The 18527-nt window shown below is 48.4% G+C and overlaps 1 protein-coding gene across 1 annotated transcript in view; it reads left to right on the top strand.

Annotated features, from left to right (window-relative positions):
- The window catches only part of dst (dystonin), a 318051-nt gene that overhangs the window by 76272 nt on the left and 223252 nt on the right, over positions 1-18527 (top strand). Inside the window, exon 5 of the mRNA XM_034185302.1 lies at positions 10347-10408. Within this exon, the coding sequence (XP_034041193.1) occupies positions 10347-10408 (62 nt within the window). The remainder of the gene's footprint in view (positions 1-10346; positions 10409-18527) is intronic.

Raw genomic sequence — 18527 nt, 5'->3', positions numbered from 1 at the left:
GTGAGGATACTCCTCCTGCAGTTCATGAGCACCTTCAACACCATCCAGCCCATTGTGCTCCAGGACAAACTGAACAGGATGTGAGTGGACCCCTGCCTGGTCATTTGGATCTCCAGCTACCTCACCTACAGGCCGCAGTATGTCAGGCTGAGGGACACCACATCTGACACTGTTATCAGCTTCATCAGCGCACCCCAGGGCATGGTGCCTGCCCCTCTTCTCTTCACTCTGTACACCTCTGACGTCTGCTACAACTCTGAGCTGTGTCACATCCAGAAGTTTGCAGATGACACAACCATTGTTGGATGCATCAGGGATAACAGAGAGGAGGAGTACAGGAGCCTAGTGTGCCTGGTGCCACACAAACCATCTACAGCTCAACACCTCAAAGATAAAGGAGCTGGTCATTGACTTTGGGAAGTCTAGACCAAGTCCACGACCACTTCTGATCCAGGGAGCTGAGGTGGAAGCTGTGGATTCCTACAAGTACCTTGGGCTGTGGCTGGACAGCAAACTGGACTGGACAATGCACACCAACTACCTGTACAGGAAGGAACAGAGCAGGCTGTACTTTCTGAGGAGGTTGTGATTGTTTAACATCTGCAGGAAACTCCTGTGGATGTTCTACCAGTCTGTAGTAGCCAGCATCCTCTTTTCCACCATGGTGTGCTTGGGGGGGGCAGCACATCCAAGAAGGACACATCCAGGCTGGACAAACTAATCAGGTGGGCTGGCTCTGTGGTTGGCATGAAGCTGTACTCTCTGATGGTGGCAGAGAAGAGAACACTGAACAAACTACTGGACATTGTGGACGATGCCAGTCACCCTCTGCACACCATCATCAGCAACCAGAGGAGCCTCTTCAGCCACAGACTGCTCCTTCCCAAGTGCAGGACCTGTTGTGTGGGCCGCTGAAGAGGAGGTACTGCTGGCCCACCACCACCAGAGGGCACCCTGCCTGGAGTGCGGGCTCCAGGCACCAGAGGGCGCTGCCGCCTCACAGGAGCAGCCGGGGTGACAGCTGTCACTTGTCACCTACGACAGCTGTCACCAATCATCCGATCTTGAGTGGTATATCAGCAAGACGACATCTCCACCTCTTTGCCGAGATATCGCTCTACCAAGGAGGTAACGTTCTCAGCTGACTGTGTTGACTTCCTGACAGGAATATCTGTTGCTTGTGTGTGTTGGACAGCAGATATTCTGTTTCTTTTTTGACGAGAGGTGGAGGTGGTTTTCCCACCATACGTGTTGCTGGGTGCACACGCACCCACATCTAACTGTTTTTGTTCCTCGCCAGCAGTACCAGATCCGACAAGCGGAGGCAGTGGCCACCTGGGTGTTCGGGACTTGGCGGCTCCAGTATTCCCGGGGTTCGGTGGCGGAGGAAATTGTGTGGTTCCGGTTCTGCTTTGGACGGACGTCTCTTATCTTCGAGCCTGCCCAAGTGACACATTTTTTGTGAATTGACTACTTGTCTACAATTGTAATTCGCCGTGTTGGTTGTGCTTCTTCACAACAGTAAAGTGTTGTTATTTGACTTCCTCCATTGTCCGTTCATTTGCGCCCCCTGTTGTGGGTCCGTGTTCCTACACTTTCACAACAGGATATCTCGGCCAACGTCATGGACCCCGAGGGGCGTCAACCGGCTGTTGAACGGCCAATGGAAGAACAGGGCGCACAGGCGTCTGCAGGAGGAATGATCGGTGAGTTGCAGCGAATCCTCACCGCCTTTACAGCTCGGTTGGATCTAATGACCGAGCAGAACGTCCTCCTTAACCGCAGGGTGGAGGCTCTCGCCGCTCAGGTGGAAGCGCGCCCTCAGGGCGCTGCTGCGGCTCTCCCTCCTGTCGATCCTGTGCGCAACAGTGACATTCCACAGGTCGTTCAACGACCCCTCCCACCTTCCCCTGAAGCATACATAAGCCCTCCAGAGCCGTACGGGGGTTGTGTGGAGATGTGCGCGGACTTTCTTATGCAGTGTTCGCTCGTCTTCGCACAACGTCCCGTCATGTACGCGACTGATGCTAGCAAGATAGCTTATGTTATAACTCTGCTTCGCGGTGAGGCATGCGCTTGGGCTACAGCGCTCTGGGAGCAAAATTCACGGCTCCTTCAGACATATGATGGGTTTGTGAGGGAGTTCAGAACAGTGTTCGATCACCCAAATAGAGGAGAGACCGCTTCAGCCGTGCTGCTGTCAATGAGACAGGGGCGCCGGAGCGCAGCTGCTTATGCAGTTGACTTCCGCATTGCGGCTGCAAGGTCCGGCTGGAATAGCACTGCCCTCCGTGCCACCTTCGTAAACGGACTGTCGTTGGTCCTGAAGGAGCACCTGGTGGCTAAGGACGAACCGCTCCACGGCCTCTACGCTCCGTGTGGTTACAGCTCCCCCTGCTGATGAAGCTATGGACACGAGCAGGGCCACATTTAGACCACCGGATAGACAGAGGAGGCTGGTCCGCGGAGCGTGCTTTGTTTGTGGCTCGATAGAGCATCAAGTGAGGGACTGCCTCAAGCAGTTAAACACCAACGCCCGCCCCTAGAAACTGGGCTAGGGGTGGGCCAAGACATTCACGTGGGACACACCCATATTGCCACACGACTCCCAGTTACAATCCTTTATGAGGATTTAACCCTTCAGGCCCCAGCACTGGTGGACACGGGCTCTGAAGGGAATTTGCTAGACAGCAAATGGGCCAGGGAGGCAGGGCTCCCTCTGGTGGCACTTACTTCACCTGTGCGAGTACGGGCACTAGATGGCTCCCTTCTCCCTTTAATCACACATAAGACACCTCCAGTAACTCTGGTGGTGTCAGGAAACCACCGGGAGGAGATCGAGTTTTTTGTGACTCCTGCCACCTCCCGCGTGATCCTTGGGTTCCCCTGGATGTTGAAACACAATCCCCGGATCGATTGGCCGTCCGGGGTAGTAGTACAGTGGAGCGAGACCTGCCATCGGGTATGTTTAGGTTCCTCGGTTCCTCCCGGTTCCCAAGCTAGGGAGGAGGTCAGAGTCCCGCCCAATCTTGGGACGGTGCCGGTGGAGTACTATGACCTTGTGGATGTGTTCCGTAAGGATCTGGCGCTCACCCTTCCCCCGCACCGCCCGTACGATTGTGCCATTGATTTGGTTCTGGGCGTTGAGTTCCCGTCCAGCAGGCTGTACAACCTCTCACGACCGGAGCGCGAATCAATGGAGACCTACATCCGGGACTCTTTAGCTGCCGGGTTGATCCGGAATTCCACCTCCCCGATGGGTGCAGGTTTCTTTTTTGTGGGGAAGAAAGATGGCGGACTTCGTCCATGCATTGATTACAGGGGGCTGAACGAAATCACGGTTCGTAACCGATACCCGTTGCCCTTGTTAGATTCAGTGTTCACGCCCCTGCATGGAGCCCAAATATTCACTAAGCTAGATCTTAGAAATGCGTATCACCTGGTTCGGATCCGGAAGGGAGACGAGTGGAAGACGGCATTTAACACCCCCTTAGGTCACTTTGAGTACCTGGTCATGCCGTTCGGTCTTACAAACGCCCCCGCGACGTTCCAAGCATTGGTTAATGATGTCTTGCGGGACTTCCTGCACCGATTCGTCTTCGTATATCTGGACGATATACTCATCTTTTCTCCGGATCCTGAGACCCATGTCCGGCATGTACGTCAGGTCCTGCAGCGGTTGTTGGAGAACCGGCTGTTTGTGAAGGGCGAGAAGTGTGAGTTTCACCGCACTTCTTTGTCCTTCCTGGGGTTTATCATCTCCCCTAACTCCGTCGCCCCTGATCCGGCCAAGGTTGCGGCGGTGAGAGATTGGCCCCAACCAACTAGCCGTAGGAAGCTGCAACAGTTCCTCGGCTTTGCAAATTTCTACAGGAGGTTCATTAAGGGCTACAGTCAGGTAGTTAGCCCCCTGACAGCCCTGACCTCTCCAAAAGTCCCCTTCACCTGGTCGGATCGGTGCGATGCCGCGTTCAAGGAGTTGAAACGGCGCTTCTCGTCTGCACCCGTGCTGGTGCAGCCCGATCCTAGTCGCCAGTTTGTGGTTGAAGTGGACGCCTCGGACTCAGGGATAGGAGCTGTGCTTTCCCAGAGCGGAGAGACCGATAAGGTCCTTCACCCGTGTGCCTATTTTTCCCGCAGGTTGACCCCGGCCGAACGGAACTATGACGTCGGCAATCGAGAACTCCTTGCGGTGAAAGAGGCTCTTGAAGAGTGGAGACATCTGTTGGAGGGAACGTCCGTGCCATTCACGGTTTTCACTGACCACTGGAACCTGGAGTATATCAGGACCGCCAAGCGGCTGAACCCCAGGCAAGCCCGCTGGTCACTGTTCTTTGGCCGTTTTGACTTCCGGATCACCTACCGCCCCGGGACCAAAAACCAGAGATCGGATGCCTTGTCCCGGGTGCATGAAGACGAAGTCAAAACAGAGTTGTCGGATCCACCGGAACCCATCATCCCTGAGTCCGCTATAGTGGCCACCCTCACCTGGGACGTAGAGAAAACCGTCCGGGAGGCCCTGGCACGGAGCCCGGACCCCGGAACTGGGCCGAAGAACAAACTTTATGTCCCACCAGAGGCCAGGGCTGCAGTCCTGGACTTCTGTCACGGCTACAAGTTCTCCTGTCATCCGGGGGTGCGAAGAACCGTGGCAGTTGTCCGGCAGCGCTTCTGGTGGGTGTCCCTGGAGGCCGACGTCCGGGATTACATCCAGGCCTGCACCACCTGCGCCAGGGGCAAGGCTGACCACCGCAGGGCATCGGGACTGCTCCAGTCGCTGCCTGTGCCTCATCGCCCCTGGTCCCACATCGGCCTGGATTTCGTCACGGGCCTCCCGCCGTCCCAGGGCAACACCACCATCTTCACGATAGTGGACCGATTCTCCAAGGTGGCCCACTTCGTGGCCCTTCCGAAGCTCCCGACTGCCCAGGAGACAGCGGACCTCCTGGTCCACCACGTCGTCCGGCTGCATGGGATTCCAACAGACATCGTCTCCGACCGCGGTCCCCAGTTCTCCTCGCAAGTCTGGAGGAGCTTCTGCCGGGAACTGGGGGCCACGGTGAGTCTCTCATCCGGGTATCATCCTCAGACCAACGGGCAAGCAGAACGGGCCAATCAGGAGGTGGAACAGGCCCTGCGCTGCGTGACGGCCGCACACCCGGCGGCCTGGAGTACCCATTTGGCCTGGATCGAGTATGCCCATAACAGCCAGGTGTCTTCAGCCACCGGCCTCTCCCCTTTTGAGGTGTGTCTGGGGTACCAGCCCCCGTTGTTTCCGGTGGTTGAGGGAGAGGTCGGTGTGCCCTCGGTCCAGGCCCACCTGCGGAAGTGCCGTCGGGTGTGGCGTGCCGCCCGTTCTGCTTTGCTGAAGGCCCGGATGAGGGCAAAAGCCCATGCAGACCGTCGGCGGATCCCGGCCCCTGCGTATCGGCCAGGGCAGGAAGTGTGGTTGTCGACAAAGGACATTCCCCTCCAAGTGGACTCCCCTAAACTGCAGGATCGTTATATCGGTCCCTTCAAGATCCTCAAGGTCATCAGTCCAGCCGCAGTGAGGCTTCAGCTTCCGGCCTCACTGCGGATCCATCCTGTTTTCCATGTGTCCCGGATAAAGCCGCATCACACCTCACCCCTCTGTACTCCGGGTCCGGCACCACCTCCTGCCCGAATCATCGATGGCGAGCCGGCTTGTACTGTGCGCCGGCTCTTTGATGTCCATAGGATGGGCTGGGGCTTCCAGTATTTGGTGGACTGGGAAGGGTACGGACCCGAAGAACGCTCCTGGGTGAAGAGGAGCTTCATCCTGGACCCGGCCCTCCTGGCCGATTTCTACTGCCGCCACCCGGACAAGCCTGGTCGGGCGCCAGGAGGCGCCCGTTGAGGGGGGGGTCCTGTTGTGTGGGCCGCTGAAGAGGAGGTACTGCTGGCCCACCACCACCAGAGGGCACCCTGCCTGGAGTGCGGGCTCCAGGCACCAGAGGGCGCTGCCGCCTCACAGGAGCAGCCGGGGTGACAGCTGTCACTTGTCACCTACGACAGCTGTCACCAATCATCCGATCTTGAGTGGTATATCAGCAAGACGACATCTCCACCTCTTTGCCGAGATATCGCTCTACCAAGGAGGTAACGTTCTCAGCTGACTGTGTTGACTTCCTGACAGGAATATCTGTTGCTTGTGTGTGTTGGACAGCAGATATTCTGTTTCTTTTTTCGACGAGAGGTGGAGGTGGTTTTCCCACCATACGTGTTGCTGGGTGCACACGCACCCACATCTAACTGTTTTTGTTCCTCGCCAGCAGTACCAGATCTGACAAGAGGAGGCAGTGGCCTCCTGGGTTTTCGGGACTTGGCGGCTCCAGTATTCCCGGGGTTCGGTGGCGGAGGAAATCGTGTGGTTCCGGTTCTGCTTTGGACGGACGTCTCTTATCTTCGAGCCTGCCCACGTGACACATTTTTTGTGAATTGACTACTTGTCTACAATTGTAATTCGCCGTGTTGGTTGTGCTTCTTCACAACAGTAAAGTGTTGTTATTTGACTTCCTCCATTGTCCGTTCATTTGCGCCCCCTGTTGTGGGTTCGTGTTCCTACACTTTCACAACAGGACCAACAGACTGAAATACTCCTTTGTCCCTCAGGCCATCAGACTGTACAACTCCTCACTCAAGGAGAGGAGGAGTAACAGGAAGACAGAGGTCAGGAATGAGAATGAGAGGAACAGTAATAGCCAGTAAACCAGTATTGATCACTATATCTGGTAGTTATACTGTGTATTTGTTTTTCTTTTTGTTTTTCTGTAACTGTTTTTCTTTTTTTTTTACTTTTTATACTCTGTGTGCTGCTATAAAATGCTGCTGGAACCTCAATTTCCCCGAGGGAGTCTTCCCAAGGTATCAATGAAGTTCTGTCTAATCTAATCTTTTGTGATGTTTAGTGTCTGTAGTGTTCAGTACCTACCAAAAGTGGTCCAGGGATGGAAAACCGGTTAATCTGTGACAGAGTCATGGGTGACTAAGGCTTGATGATGAGTGTGGGGAGCAAAGGCAGGCCTGTGTGGTCTGATCCAACAAAAGGGCCTGCTGCTACTGTCTTGGTGCCAGACACCACGGCACACCTCGAGGGATGATGGCTGTGTTGGTGGCAAAAGGGGAATGGATCTATGCAATATTAGGCAGGGTGTTCTTGATTTTATTTTGTGCCAAGAAATATTCTTTTGATTAAGAAATGCATTTCTTATCTTGATACTGTAGTTTATTTCATCACTTTAAAAGCCCTTACCTGCAATGTAAAACTTTTGTCTATGTCATCACAGTTATACAGCTTTATGGTGGCGCAGTCAGAGAAGGATTTCCTTAACAAGAAGGAATTTCTGATTTCTGCTGCTGTTAGCCACAGAGAACATGGGAGACCTAAATTTGATCAGGTTTCAGGTTTATCAGCTTTGTGGGAGGTGATGATCTAGCGGGTGGGAGGTGATGATCTAGCGGGTGGGAGGTGATGGTCTCATGGTTAAAGCGTTGGGCTTGAGACCAGAGGCTCCTCAGTTCAAACCCCAGCCTGACCGGAAAATCACTAAGGATCCATGGGCAAGGTCCTTAATCCCCTAGTTGCTCCCGGTGTGTAGTGAGCGGCTTGTATGGCAGCACCCTGACATGGGTGTGTTTGTGTGAATGGGTGAATGTGAGGCACTTTGAGGGTGTGATGCATATGGAAAAGCGCTATATAAATGCAGTCCATTTCCCATTTGTTATATTAAAATCCTTTTCTCTTGTATCTATACCTGTTTTAACCTTCGTTTTCACTGAGAATAAAATCACTTTTTTGATATGAGATGGCTGCTTTTCACATTCATCAGCAGCAGTATTGTTGGATAGTTTGAGTCTGCCAGGATTTTTGATTGTTGGCAGATGGAACGGAGCAGCAGCAAAACAGACCAGGCCAAAAAAAAAAAAAAAAAGAAAGAAGCAAAAACAGCCATGTTATCAATTTGGTATTAAAAGCTCTGATCTCGGCTCTCATGGCTGGCTTCGTGGCTTACTTCATTTATCTCGTTCTGACACCGTCATACAGTTTTAGAAAACCTGATTTACTGTACAGTACCATACTGTTTGTATTTATGATTGAGGTAAATGAAGTCCAAAACATATTCAGTAACTTGGAAATGTTTATGTATCCATCATGTGATGACTCATCAAAAGAGACTGTGAAAGGTATGATTTACTATAAATTCATCAAATGTTTCCAATAATTGTGTAACACATACATTTTATGTGACCCCCCCCCCCCCCAATACATAACAAGTTTAGTTTTTTATTTTGAAAAATGAGTTTTAGCGACTTGAGAAGGGTGGGGTGTGTGCAGAGGTCACATTTCATTTTTGCTGGAATTCTGTGGTGCCTACAACATTTGCATAGAACTTCGGCTGCTCCCTTCTTTTGCATTTGGGGTCCACATTACATGGAGAAATGTGGCAGGTGTGGGGTTTGAACCGGGAAACTTCTGCACTGAAGCCAACTGCAGTAACCACTTGGCCAGCTACAACAATGAATAAAAATGTATGGCAGGTAATTCAACTGCTTATTTTTTGTCTCTTTTTGTCATTTTATTATTGTATTTACTGGTTGGTTTCGCTTTCAATAAAACATATGAACAATAAAAGCTCAGTTTTATCTTTCTGTACATTTTCAGTTCTTCCAGAAATGTGCAGTGCCAAGATTTCAACAATTAGTTCAACAAAGAATTCAGCCAATATACCTATGTAGATATACAGAGATATATCCATCTATTTCTTTCTACATCACTCACTCACTCATCTTCAACCGCTTCCTCCAATTAAGGGTCAGGGGGGGTTGGAGCCTAACCCAGCAGTCATAGGGTGTGAGGCAGGGTACATCCTGGACAGGATGTCAGTCTGTCGCAGGCCCACATATATACAAACAAACACACTCACATGCACACCTACGAACAATTTAAAGTTTCCTGTTCACTTAACCTGCGTGTCTTTGGATGTGGGAGGAAGCCGGAGCACCTGGAGAGAATCCACGCAAACACGGGGAGAACACACAAACTCCACACAGAAAGGCCACAGGTGAGAATTAATCCCATGATTTTTTTTGCTGTGAGGAAACAGTGCTAACCACTGATCCATCGTGCCACCCATATGCACATCTATATTGTAAAAAAAAAATATATATATATATATATATAATGTTAATGTGGAACACAAAATAAAGCACTTTGCATGTCCTTGGTTGGATCTTGGCTGCTGTGCTCGATTTTACTCGCTCCATGCAAAACAGAAGTCAAAATCAAGTTAATGCTCATACTGGTGATGGCGTCTTGCTCTATACATGAGATTCTGTGCAGTAGGCAAGTGTGATTTTTCTGTGTGCAAATGCAAATATTCTAATGAGCCATCGAAGTTTAAATGCATGTGTTTAGCAAACTGTAGTTTGCATTGTGAGGAAACGTCACCTATGACATTATGGCCATGTGGGGTGTTTCTCTGGAACAGGATCCAGCACGTGATGTGATCCTCGGTGTTGAGGACACAAGTGACTGGAAAAGACCAAGCCAATGCCCATGCTCCACCGGGCTGCAATCATTGGATGGTTACTTTCGGTAGGTGGGAATGGACCAGTTGTCTGCCTGAGTGGTTGTCATCTAGGACCTAATGCAATTCCATAGTGTGGTGGATGCAGCATCAGCACATTATCCAGACCTGATCTGATCAGAGTTTGGATGAAAACTTGGTTGTCAGTCTCAACTAGATGGAGTTACCGTGACATGGTCCAGGTGCATGGGGGGTACTGTCTTCACCTGAAGAAATGGAGGAGATTGGGAAGATAGAGATGTAGGAGGTGGAGGTGGTGCAGGAGAAAGGTGTTCCACTGCTGCACCTCAAGGATGTTTGGCGACTCCTTCCACACATGATCTGCTCGTGCACTTTCACATCTTTTGCGCAGATCTTTTTGTTTGCCACAAAACATCTTGAGTCCACTGTCTGAATAGCAATGTGTGACTTTCAAGCTCATGCTGCTCTTAAAGGTAATGACTGGTAACAATCTGGTTTAACTCATGTTAAGAGTAAATCATGCCCATAATTAATTGTCTAAATGCAACCGTTTTAGGCCCTGTGTCTTACTTTACGTTCATATTATGCACAGTGTAAATAGCAAAGTGGTGTTGGACATGCCCCAGATGCACTTGCAATATGCGCTTAAGTCATGTGCTATAGATTGTGAAGATAGGGCCCTTTGACTTCAAAAGAAATCTACACCTTCTAAACATCTCTGTTTATTGATCTACTATTTTTAATATTAATATCTGTATTTTTTCTTTTTTTGTTTAGATGAAAGAGACAGAGTGCAGAAGAAGACATTTACAAAATGGATAAATCAGCACCTACTAAAGGTAAGAATGGATAGGCATGTTTGCCCGTGATTGTCCTCTCTGTGGATATTATTAGATGTTTTATTTTCTGTCCCTTCGGACAGCTACATTATGTTCTGTAAAGCAGTATGAAAATATTACATTTCTGTTGGAATTCCAACCTCAACGCAAGTGAAAATACAGTAAGTACTAACAAAGCTATTTCCAACATAAACAACCTGTTTGAGAGTTTTTGGCAATGATAACAGTTCCTCTTCTACATGTCGTGTCTGAACATGCACACGCTCCCTGCAGGTATTATTAAAATCTGCTAAAAGCAGTTTAGCGTGGCAGCACTGCTGTGGTGGCAGGTCATCTTCTGTTGACTGAAGAATTTGATGTAATTACTTTTGGAGTTTCATGGATGTGAAATTCATGGAACACTTGTACAGAACAACCAGCTCTGGCATGTTCTAATTTATCTTTGTATGAATGACTCACTGCCTGCAAATTGCATGTAGTCTTCAGTTTTTACCTGAGGCTATCAAATATGGCCATCGGGTATTGTGAAGGCTTTGCGTCCATCTGTCTGTCTGTCTGTCTGTCTGTCTCTCTGTCTGTCTACACTCGGCATAACTCCAGTCCCGAGTCTTCAAAATCACAGGGAACATTCTTGGGAGACAGACCTTGAACAAGTTTAAAGATGACTAACCTTGACCTATTTTAAGAGGTTAAAAGGTCACATTCTGTTTCAATCTGTTCCGTTTTTTTTTCGTGAGTGGCGGGGGTGACAGCCAATCAGAGTAGAGCTGCACCATGACGCCAGTGGCTGGTCTCTCCAAAACTGCCTCATTTTGTGTGTTTATGTATGTGTTTCTCATATATTATGTAAAAGCTAGCAAGAAATAAACATTTTGAAAACTGCAAAACGCTGTTTTTACTGATGCCAAACTATGGCCTCAGATAAAATTTCAATTGTGCATTAAAATGCATTTAAATTTCAATTGTGCACAATAGTGAGCATTAATATGAAGATGAACTAATTACAATTTGGTGTTTCTGGTCATATTCAGTCATGAGATATTAATTCATTAATATGAAGATGAACTAATTACAATTTGGTGTTTCTGGTCATATTCAGTCATGAGATATTAATTCATTATTGAGTACCATAGATGGCCATGTTGTCACTCAAAATTGTCACACCTTTGACGATTTAGCCTGCGTACGCCGACCGTATTAAAAACTATGGCGCATGCTGGCACACGTCTAATAAATTAATGCAGCTGTCACACCTTGACGATTAACCAGCGTATGCTGACAGCCCCCTTTACACCCAGTGGTTCGGGTCAGTGCTGCACGGTGTGGTGCCGGTCAGAAACATTAATTTAACATTATTATTATTATTTTTTTTTTTCATTTCTTATCTTGGTGGATCATTTTCATTGTGTACAGAATGCTGATGAGTGGACTGGCTGTGGAAAACTCTGTCGTGAATGAATGGAGTGCTGTGACTCTTTAAATGTTGAAAGCGTCCAGCGGCTGCTTCCTGATCAGCGGACCTGATCAGGTCATCACAGACCTGAATAATGAAACGCTGTGAAGATTTAAGAGCAGCTGACTGAGAAAATCAGCCATGAGGGCCCAAAACATGGAAAGTGATTTCAGTGAAATTTGGTATATGAACACTATTTGGCTAGTGTATAACTGTCACACAGTATTTTAACATATCCTTCAGTGGTTGTCATGGTAACCAGTCTTGTATTTTTAGGCTAAAATGTGCTGTTTTACAGATGTAAAACAATGGTGAAATAGGCATTTTTCACAGCAGAATAAATGTGAGAAAATTTGATGTCAAACATTTACGACATAAATATCAAGCAACACATCTCTCCTTGTCAGAAAAGTAAATTTTTTGTCAAAGAAGCCAATAATTTGGAAATTAGAATTTATTTATGATGACATGAATTTTCTATGCAAAAAAGCTAAAAAAAAAAAAAAAAAAAAAAAAGCTGTGCAATAATGTAAGTTGTTGTAATGCGGCCCATACCTGTGGCCTGTTGCTAGATAGTTTTGGGCTTGGTGGAGGTACACACTCTTGAAGTGCCCTTCTACTGATATTCAGTCAGTCAGCAAATACAAAGACAAGCATTTAATCTTACCATATATGGAAAAAAATCCAATTGCATAGCAAGGAATACTTGTCAGGAATCCAAGAAAAATTCTGAATTTGCTGCCATTTCTAGTGTGCTTGTTATGGTTCTGACCCGAAAACCAGGCTGGGACCCCAAAACAGGGAGACTGAATGAAAAAACAATAAGATTTAATGAACCAGGAAGGTGTCACAGAACTAATGCTGCATAAATAGTGAATACAGTTTTGGAGGTAGGCAGAGTGGAAACCTGGCCCGCGTTGTGGTGGACTCAGGTGGTCCCAGCCCACGTAGCACTGGTGTACAGGTGGCAGTCCAAGATGGGGAGCTGAGTGGTCCGTGGTCCAGGTGGCCCCCTGGGGAGCTTGATGGAGGATGAGGTCACTGTGAAGGAAGAGAAGGCAATGAGAGGGCTGCTACAATCACTCAAACCAAAACTACAGATGGCTAGAGAAGTGTGGAATGCAGAAAACAGCGAGTCAAAGAACACTGCGGCGGAACGCAGACAGACAGGCTCAATATCGAAATTGAGAGGCCAGGTACCAGGTTGTGAACACTGAGTCTCTGGCGCCAATGAGCTGAAGAACCAGGGCTTATATGGAGGCATGTAGATTGCAAGCAGGTGTGCTCATCAGCTCCACAAGGGATGCCACCTGGGAAAAGAGAGAGAGAGAGAGAGAGAGGGCAGGAACCAGGGCGACACACAACAGTACCCCCCTACCCCCAATGGGAGCCCCCAGGCAACCTACCGGGCCGATCAGGATGCTCCCTGTAGAAGTCCTGGAGGAGGGAAGGGTCCAGGATGAGGCTCCGCTTGACCCAGGAGCGCTCTTCGGGCCAATAACCCTCCCAGTCCACCAGATATTGGAACCCCCGACCGCGCCGCCGAACGTCCAAGATCTTGTTGACTGTCCAGGCCGGGTGACCGTCGATGATCCGGGCAGGAGGAGGTGGCGGAGCAGGAGGACATAGCTGGCTGGAACAATCAGGCTTGAGCCGGGACACATGGAAAACTGGGTGGATGTTCAGGGAACAGGGCAGACGGAGTCGCACAGAGGTGGGGTTGACCACCCGATCAACCAGAAACAGTCCAATGAAGCGAGGTGTGAGTTTGGGAGACTCCGTCTGCAGAGGAATGTCCCACGAGGAAAGCCACATCTCCTGCCCGGGCTGGTAGATGGGGGCCGGGGTGCGGTGACGGTTGGCATGACGTTCCATGCGTTCTTTAGACTGCAGAAAGGCAGAACGGGCCATCCTCCATACCTGACGGCAACGTCCAAGGTGGGCCTGAACCGATGGCACAGCGATGTCTGCTTCTTGTGCGGGGAACAAAGGAGGTTGATAACCCAGAGAAACTTCAAATGGAGTCAATTCTGTAGCGGCGGAGATCTGTGAATTATGTGCGTATTCAACCCAAGGAGGGTGGGTGCTCCACTCCATCAGGTGGGAGGACGAGATACACCTCAGAGTGGATTCCAGATCCTGGTTGGCCCGTTCCACCTGGCCATTGCTCTGAGGATGATAGCCAGAGGAGAGACTGACCGAGGCCCCAAGCGCCACACAGAAGCTCCTCCAGACCTGGGAGGTGAATTGGGGACCTCGGTCTGATACCACATCCAAGGGCATCCCATGCAACCGCACCACATGGTGGACTAAGAGGTCAGCAGTCTTCTGGGCCGATGGAATCACCGGCAGAGCCACAAAGTGAGCCGCCTTGGAAAACCGATCCACGATCGTGAGAACCACTGAGTTACCCTGGGATGGAGGCAGTCCTGTGACAAAGTCCAGGCAGATGTGGGACCAGGGGCGGCTTGGTGTGGGAAGTGGGTGAAGGAAGCCAGCGAGTGGTTGATGAAGGGATTTGCCCCTGGCGCAGATCGTACAGGCTTGGACATAAGCACGCACGTCCGCCCAGACAGAGGGCCACCAGAAGCGACGACGTATCAGCTCCAAAGTTCGAGTCACCCCAGGATGGCAGGCGAACTTGGAGGCGTGACAAAAGGTGAGAAGTGTGGAATACAGAAAACAGCGAGTCAAAGAACACTGTGGCGGAACGCAGACAGACAGGCTCAATACGGAAATTGGGAGGCCAGGTACCAGGTTGTGAACACTGAGTCTCTGGCGCCGATGAGCTGAAGAACCAGGGCTTATATGGAGGCATGTAGATTGCAAGCAGGTGTGCTCATCAGCTCCACAAGGGATGACACCTGGGAAAAGAGAGAGAGAGAGGGCAGGAACCAGGGCGACACACAACAGTGCTCTGCAGTCGAATTAGTGTGCAAACAGTTCATCAATGTAGTCACCTGGCGGTGGTGATGTGTTCTGTGTGACAGTTTGTCATGGTGTCCAGTCAGTGTCTTGTAGTCACCTGCCGACCTGGTGGTGGTGACTTGTGTGTGACAGTATGTCACAGTGCCCTGTTTGTGTGTGTGTGCATGTGTGTGTGTGTGTCACCTGGTGGTGGTGACTTGTGTGTGACAGTATGTCACGGTGCCCCGTGTGTGTCTGTGTCAACTGTTGGTGATGACTTGTGTGTCAGTATGTCACAGTGCCCTGTGTGTGTCTATGTCACCTGGTGGTGGTGACTTGTGTGTCAGTATGTCACAGTGCCCTGTGTGCGTCTATGTCACCTGGTGGTGGTGACTTGTGAGTGGCAGTATGTCACAGTGCCCTGTGTGTGTCTGTGTCACCTGGTGGTGGTAGTGACATGTTCTGTGTCATCCCTCATTCTAAGGGGGGAGGGGCTGTACTCATGTCAGTTAATCAAGCAAACAAACAATTAATAAATCAGTCTTCATCTGTGAGGAAAGGACACTGTGACATTAATGTCTGTGAATATTAATTCAATTAACCTGTCAAGGCTTTTTGTGTTGTTGCATATTCCTTCTTGTGGAAATTCAGATAGAATGGTTTTTCATAGGGAAGAACTGGGGCCCAACCAGTTTCCTTCCGTTTTCTTTTCATCAAAGTATGGCCATATTCATGTGACATTTACTTCTTACTGGTGCTTAATATAAAAGGCGACAAGTTTTACAAATTAGCAAAGAGGTCACTCTTGACATGTGATATTATGACAGTCTATGCATGATCCGCTGATTTATTTTCAGTGGTCCAATCATTTTCACCATTTTCAGTTTTCCGTCCTTTAGGGCCCCTTCACACATAGTGGGAAGTTTACACAAAGTGCACACTTAGTGTGCATGACGCAGGAATCATGTACAAACCATGTAATGTCGTCTCTGTCGCCAACGCCTCGTACACCTGTTGCTACAACTATTTGCATACACAAGCACCTGAAAGACAGTGCGTGCGCTGTGCGAACCCATCGCACCATCTCGCGGCAGGTGCCAGCCAAATTCCAGGTGACATGCATGAACACCTAACACCGCTCGCATGGCACTTAGAAAATGTGTGGCCAGTTGCACTCTTAGCACGACAAGAGACTGCAGACAATCACTGTCGTACTGCAAACACACACACTGCCATGTGGGTGTGTGCGCTCCACTCACGGGAGGCGTGGCTTCCAACAGAAGCAGCTATGGTGATCTGTCATTCTGGACATTCCAGCTACACAGCACCTACTGTGTTTGGACGGTTACGGGTTATCAGCTGTCCACTGTGAGGGGCGTGTGTCTGATTGCTGTATTTATGTGGACATAAAGAAAAACATATATCGCCGTGGTGGTGACAAGCTGCAGCAAGCGAGCGCTCACATGAAGTGGACACTGACAGCCCCCCAGGTTGGAACGGACCGTCAGATCAGAATACGCAGTGGGCGATCTGACTCACATCACCTACGTGAGCTCTGTTCCACATGACGCGGTGTTTATGCTGTGGCACGCCGTCCACAAGACACGTATGTCGGGCAGAACACGCATGCGGCTGACTGGACGCACCTGACCAGTAGATGTGGACATCAGAGCACACTACTTCTCAGTTATGCCATTTCTGCATGTCTGTGACCATGGGCCATCACCAGAGGAACAGACAGATCATATCTGTATTGCTTGCTTGATAAATGCAATGTTTTTATATGGTGTGTGATTTAAATTTTTTTTTAATGCTTCCATGTCCTTCCTGATATGAGGCAGCTTCCCACAGCTTTTAAAGAACAGCTCCGTAGCTCAGTGGTAAAGTCTCTAACTGGGAATCAGGTTTTGAAAGACGCGAGTTCACGTCCCAGATGGTGTGTTTTTTCTTTCTTTCTTTTTTGATTCCACATAAGCGGCGTGATGTGGTCCCATACGTACCAGCTGGTTTTAATTATTTTTTTTTATTTCTTCCACATAAGTGGCGCCATGTGCTGCACCTGGCACTGTTCCTGCTCGACGGACCACGGCACGTGCACGAACTCTCGCACCAGGTTCGTGCACGCCTGCCTGTCAGCCCGATGTTTCGTGTGCTAATTTCGAACTTTTGCACTGTTTCGCGATTTTCCTCCATGCGCTGTTCAAACTTCGCACTGTGTGTGAAAGGACACCTATGTGAACTAAACGCCAGCTTTTGATGTCATCATTTAAATACAAAAAAATAAATATAGATCTTTAATATTAACCCTCTGGGGCTGATGCCGTTGTATACGACGGCTAAGACCACGCTTTACTAAATTATAAATAACTTTTGAATGATATGAGATAGAAACTTATTGGTTTTTTTTTTTTGCTGAAAAGTTAACTCCGCGGACTTTGGAGCCAGCCATCGGCCATCTTTGTACTCCTCATAGAAGCTGTGTGATGACGTGCGCAATGTGAGTGTCCAATTGGAATTGGTTCACCGTCACATGGTTTTCCAAAATCCAATCGTAGGGCAGATTTCCCTCACGTGAAAAGCCAAAGATCGTTTTCAGGAGTGATATGTTACTGGTTGGCCCGTTTGAATAGCCCCCTGGGTGCTCCAATGAGTACATACTATTAGTACATACTCAGTGCGCCCTGCGCCATTATGCACAGCGATCAGTGAAAGCAGAAGCACACGGAGAGCCTCTGATGACAATCTCACATGCTCAAACAAACAGTGTGTAACTATCAGGATTGCTCCACTAGTTTGCATGTGAATGTTACTGGATAACTCTGTTGTTTTCTCTGCATAAAGCACTGTTTACCATATCAATGGATAACAAAACACATAGACCATTTTGTATATATTGTTCAAAATGTGCATTTGTGTTTATTGTTTGAACCTTTTTGTTGTTCAGTCTTTCACACAAGACCTCAAATTACGTTTATAAAGTGTCAAAACAGTTGTTTATTATAGTTGCTGTGTGTTTTGAATAAATGTGTGTGGAAAATTATTTTTCGCTTTATTTTTTCCTTGCCTATTTTTGATTGTCAACCTTTATTACACTCATAAAACACAACAAAAACATATATATTCTGAAAGCACAGGTTGTCCTGAAAAAAAAGAGACATAAAACTTGATTGTGGGATGCAGGGAGAGCTGTTAACAGCAATAATAAAACATTTATGCCAGGCGAGTGAACTGTCCAAAAAATGCCCTTGGACCCCAGAGGGTTAACCAGGACCCCAATCTCCACTTGCTGCTACAATCAAATAGTTTCCCTCCCACAATTTTATATTAAAAATAGGCTCATGTTATTTTCACTGCTCAAATTTCATTCTGAGCAATTTTATCTTAATAAAAATTGCATTGTGTTAATGTCAGGAGCACAAAGTATTCTGGGACAACTGTAACAAGAAATAATTGTCTAAATATTCTCTTAATTGCAAAGTTTTATGTTGGTTCTTGTGGTGAAGTTGTTCAGACATCTTGAAGCTTGTCAAAATTATGTCCATAAGTGATTGTGATGACTAAATTAGGAAACAACATGATACTATGGCTGAATGGTTGTTACAAGTGGTTGGGTTCAAAAGTACTGGTGGCTGGTATGTTGCCGCTCACTGCATTTATTTTATTTATTTTTTATATATGTATTTTATCTTACTGTTGTGACCGCACCAAGCATCTTTATTGCACAAAAATTGATTTTCTTCACTTTCTTTGCTATTATTC

The sequence above is a fragment of the Thalassophryne amazonica genome, chromosome 13 (genome assembly GCF_902500255.1).
Source record: "Thalassophryne amazonica chromosome 13, fThaAma1.1, whole genome shotgun sequence".
Lineage (NCBI taxonomy): Eukaryota > Metazoa > Chordata > Actinopteri > Batrachoidiformes > Batrachoididae > Thalassophryne > Thalassophryne amazonica.
This window is presented reverse-complemented; position numbering and strand designations above follow the sequence as displayed.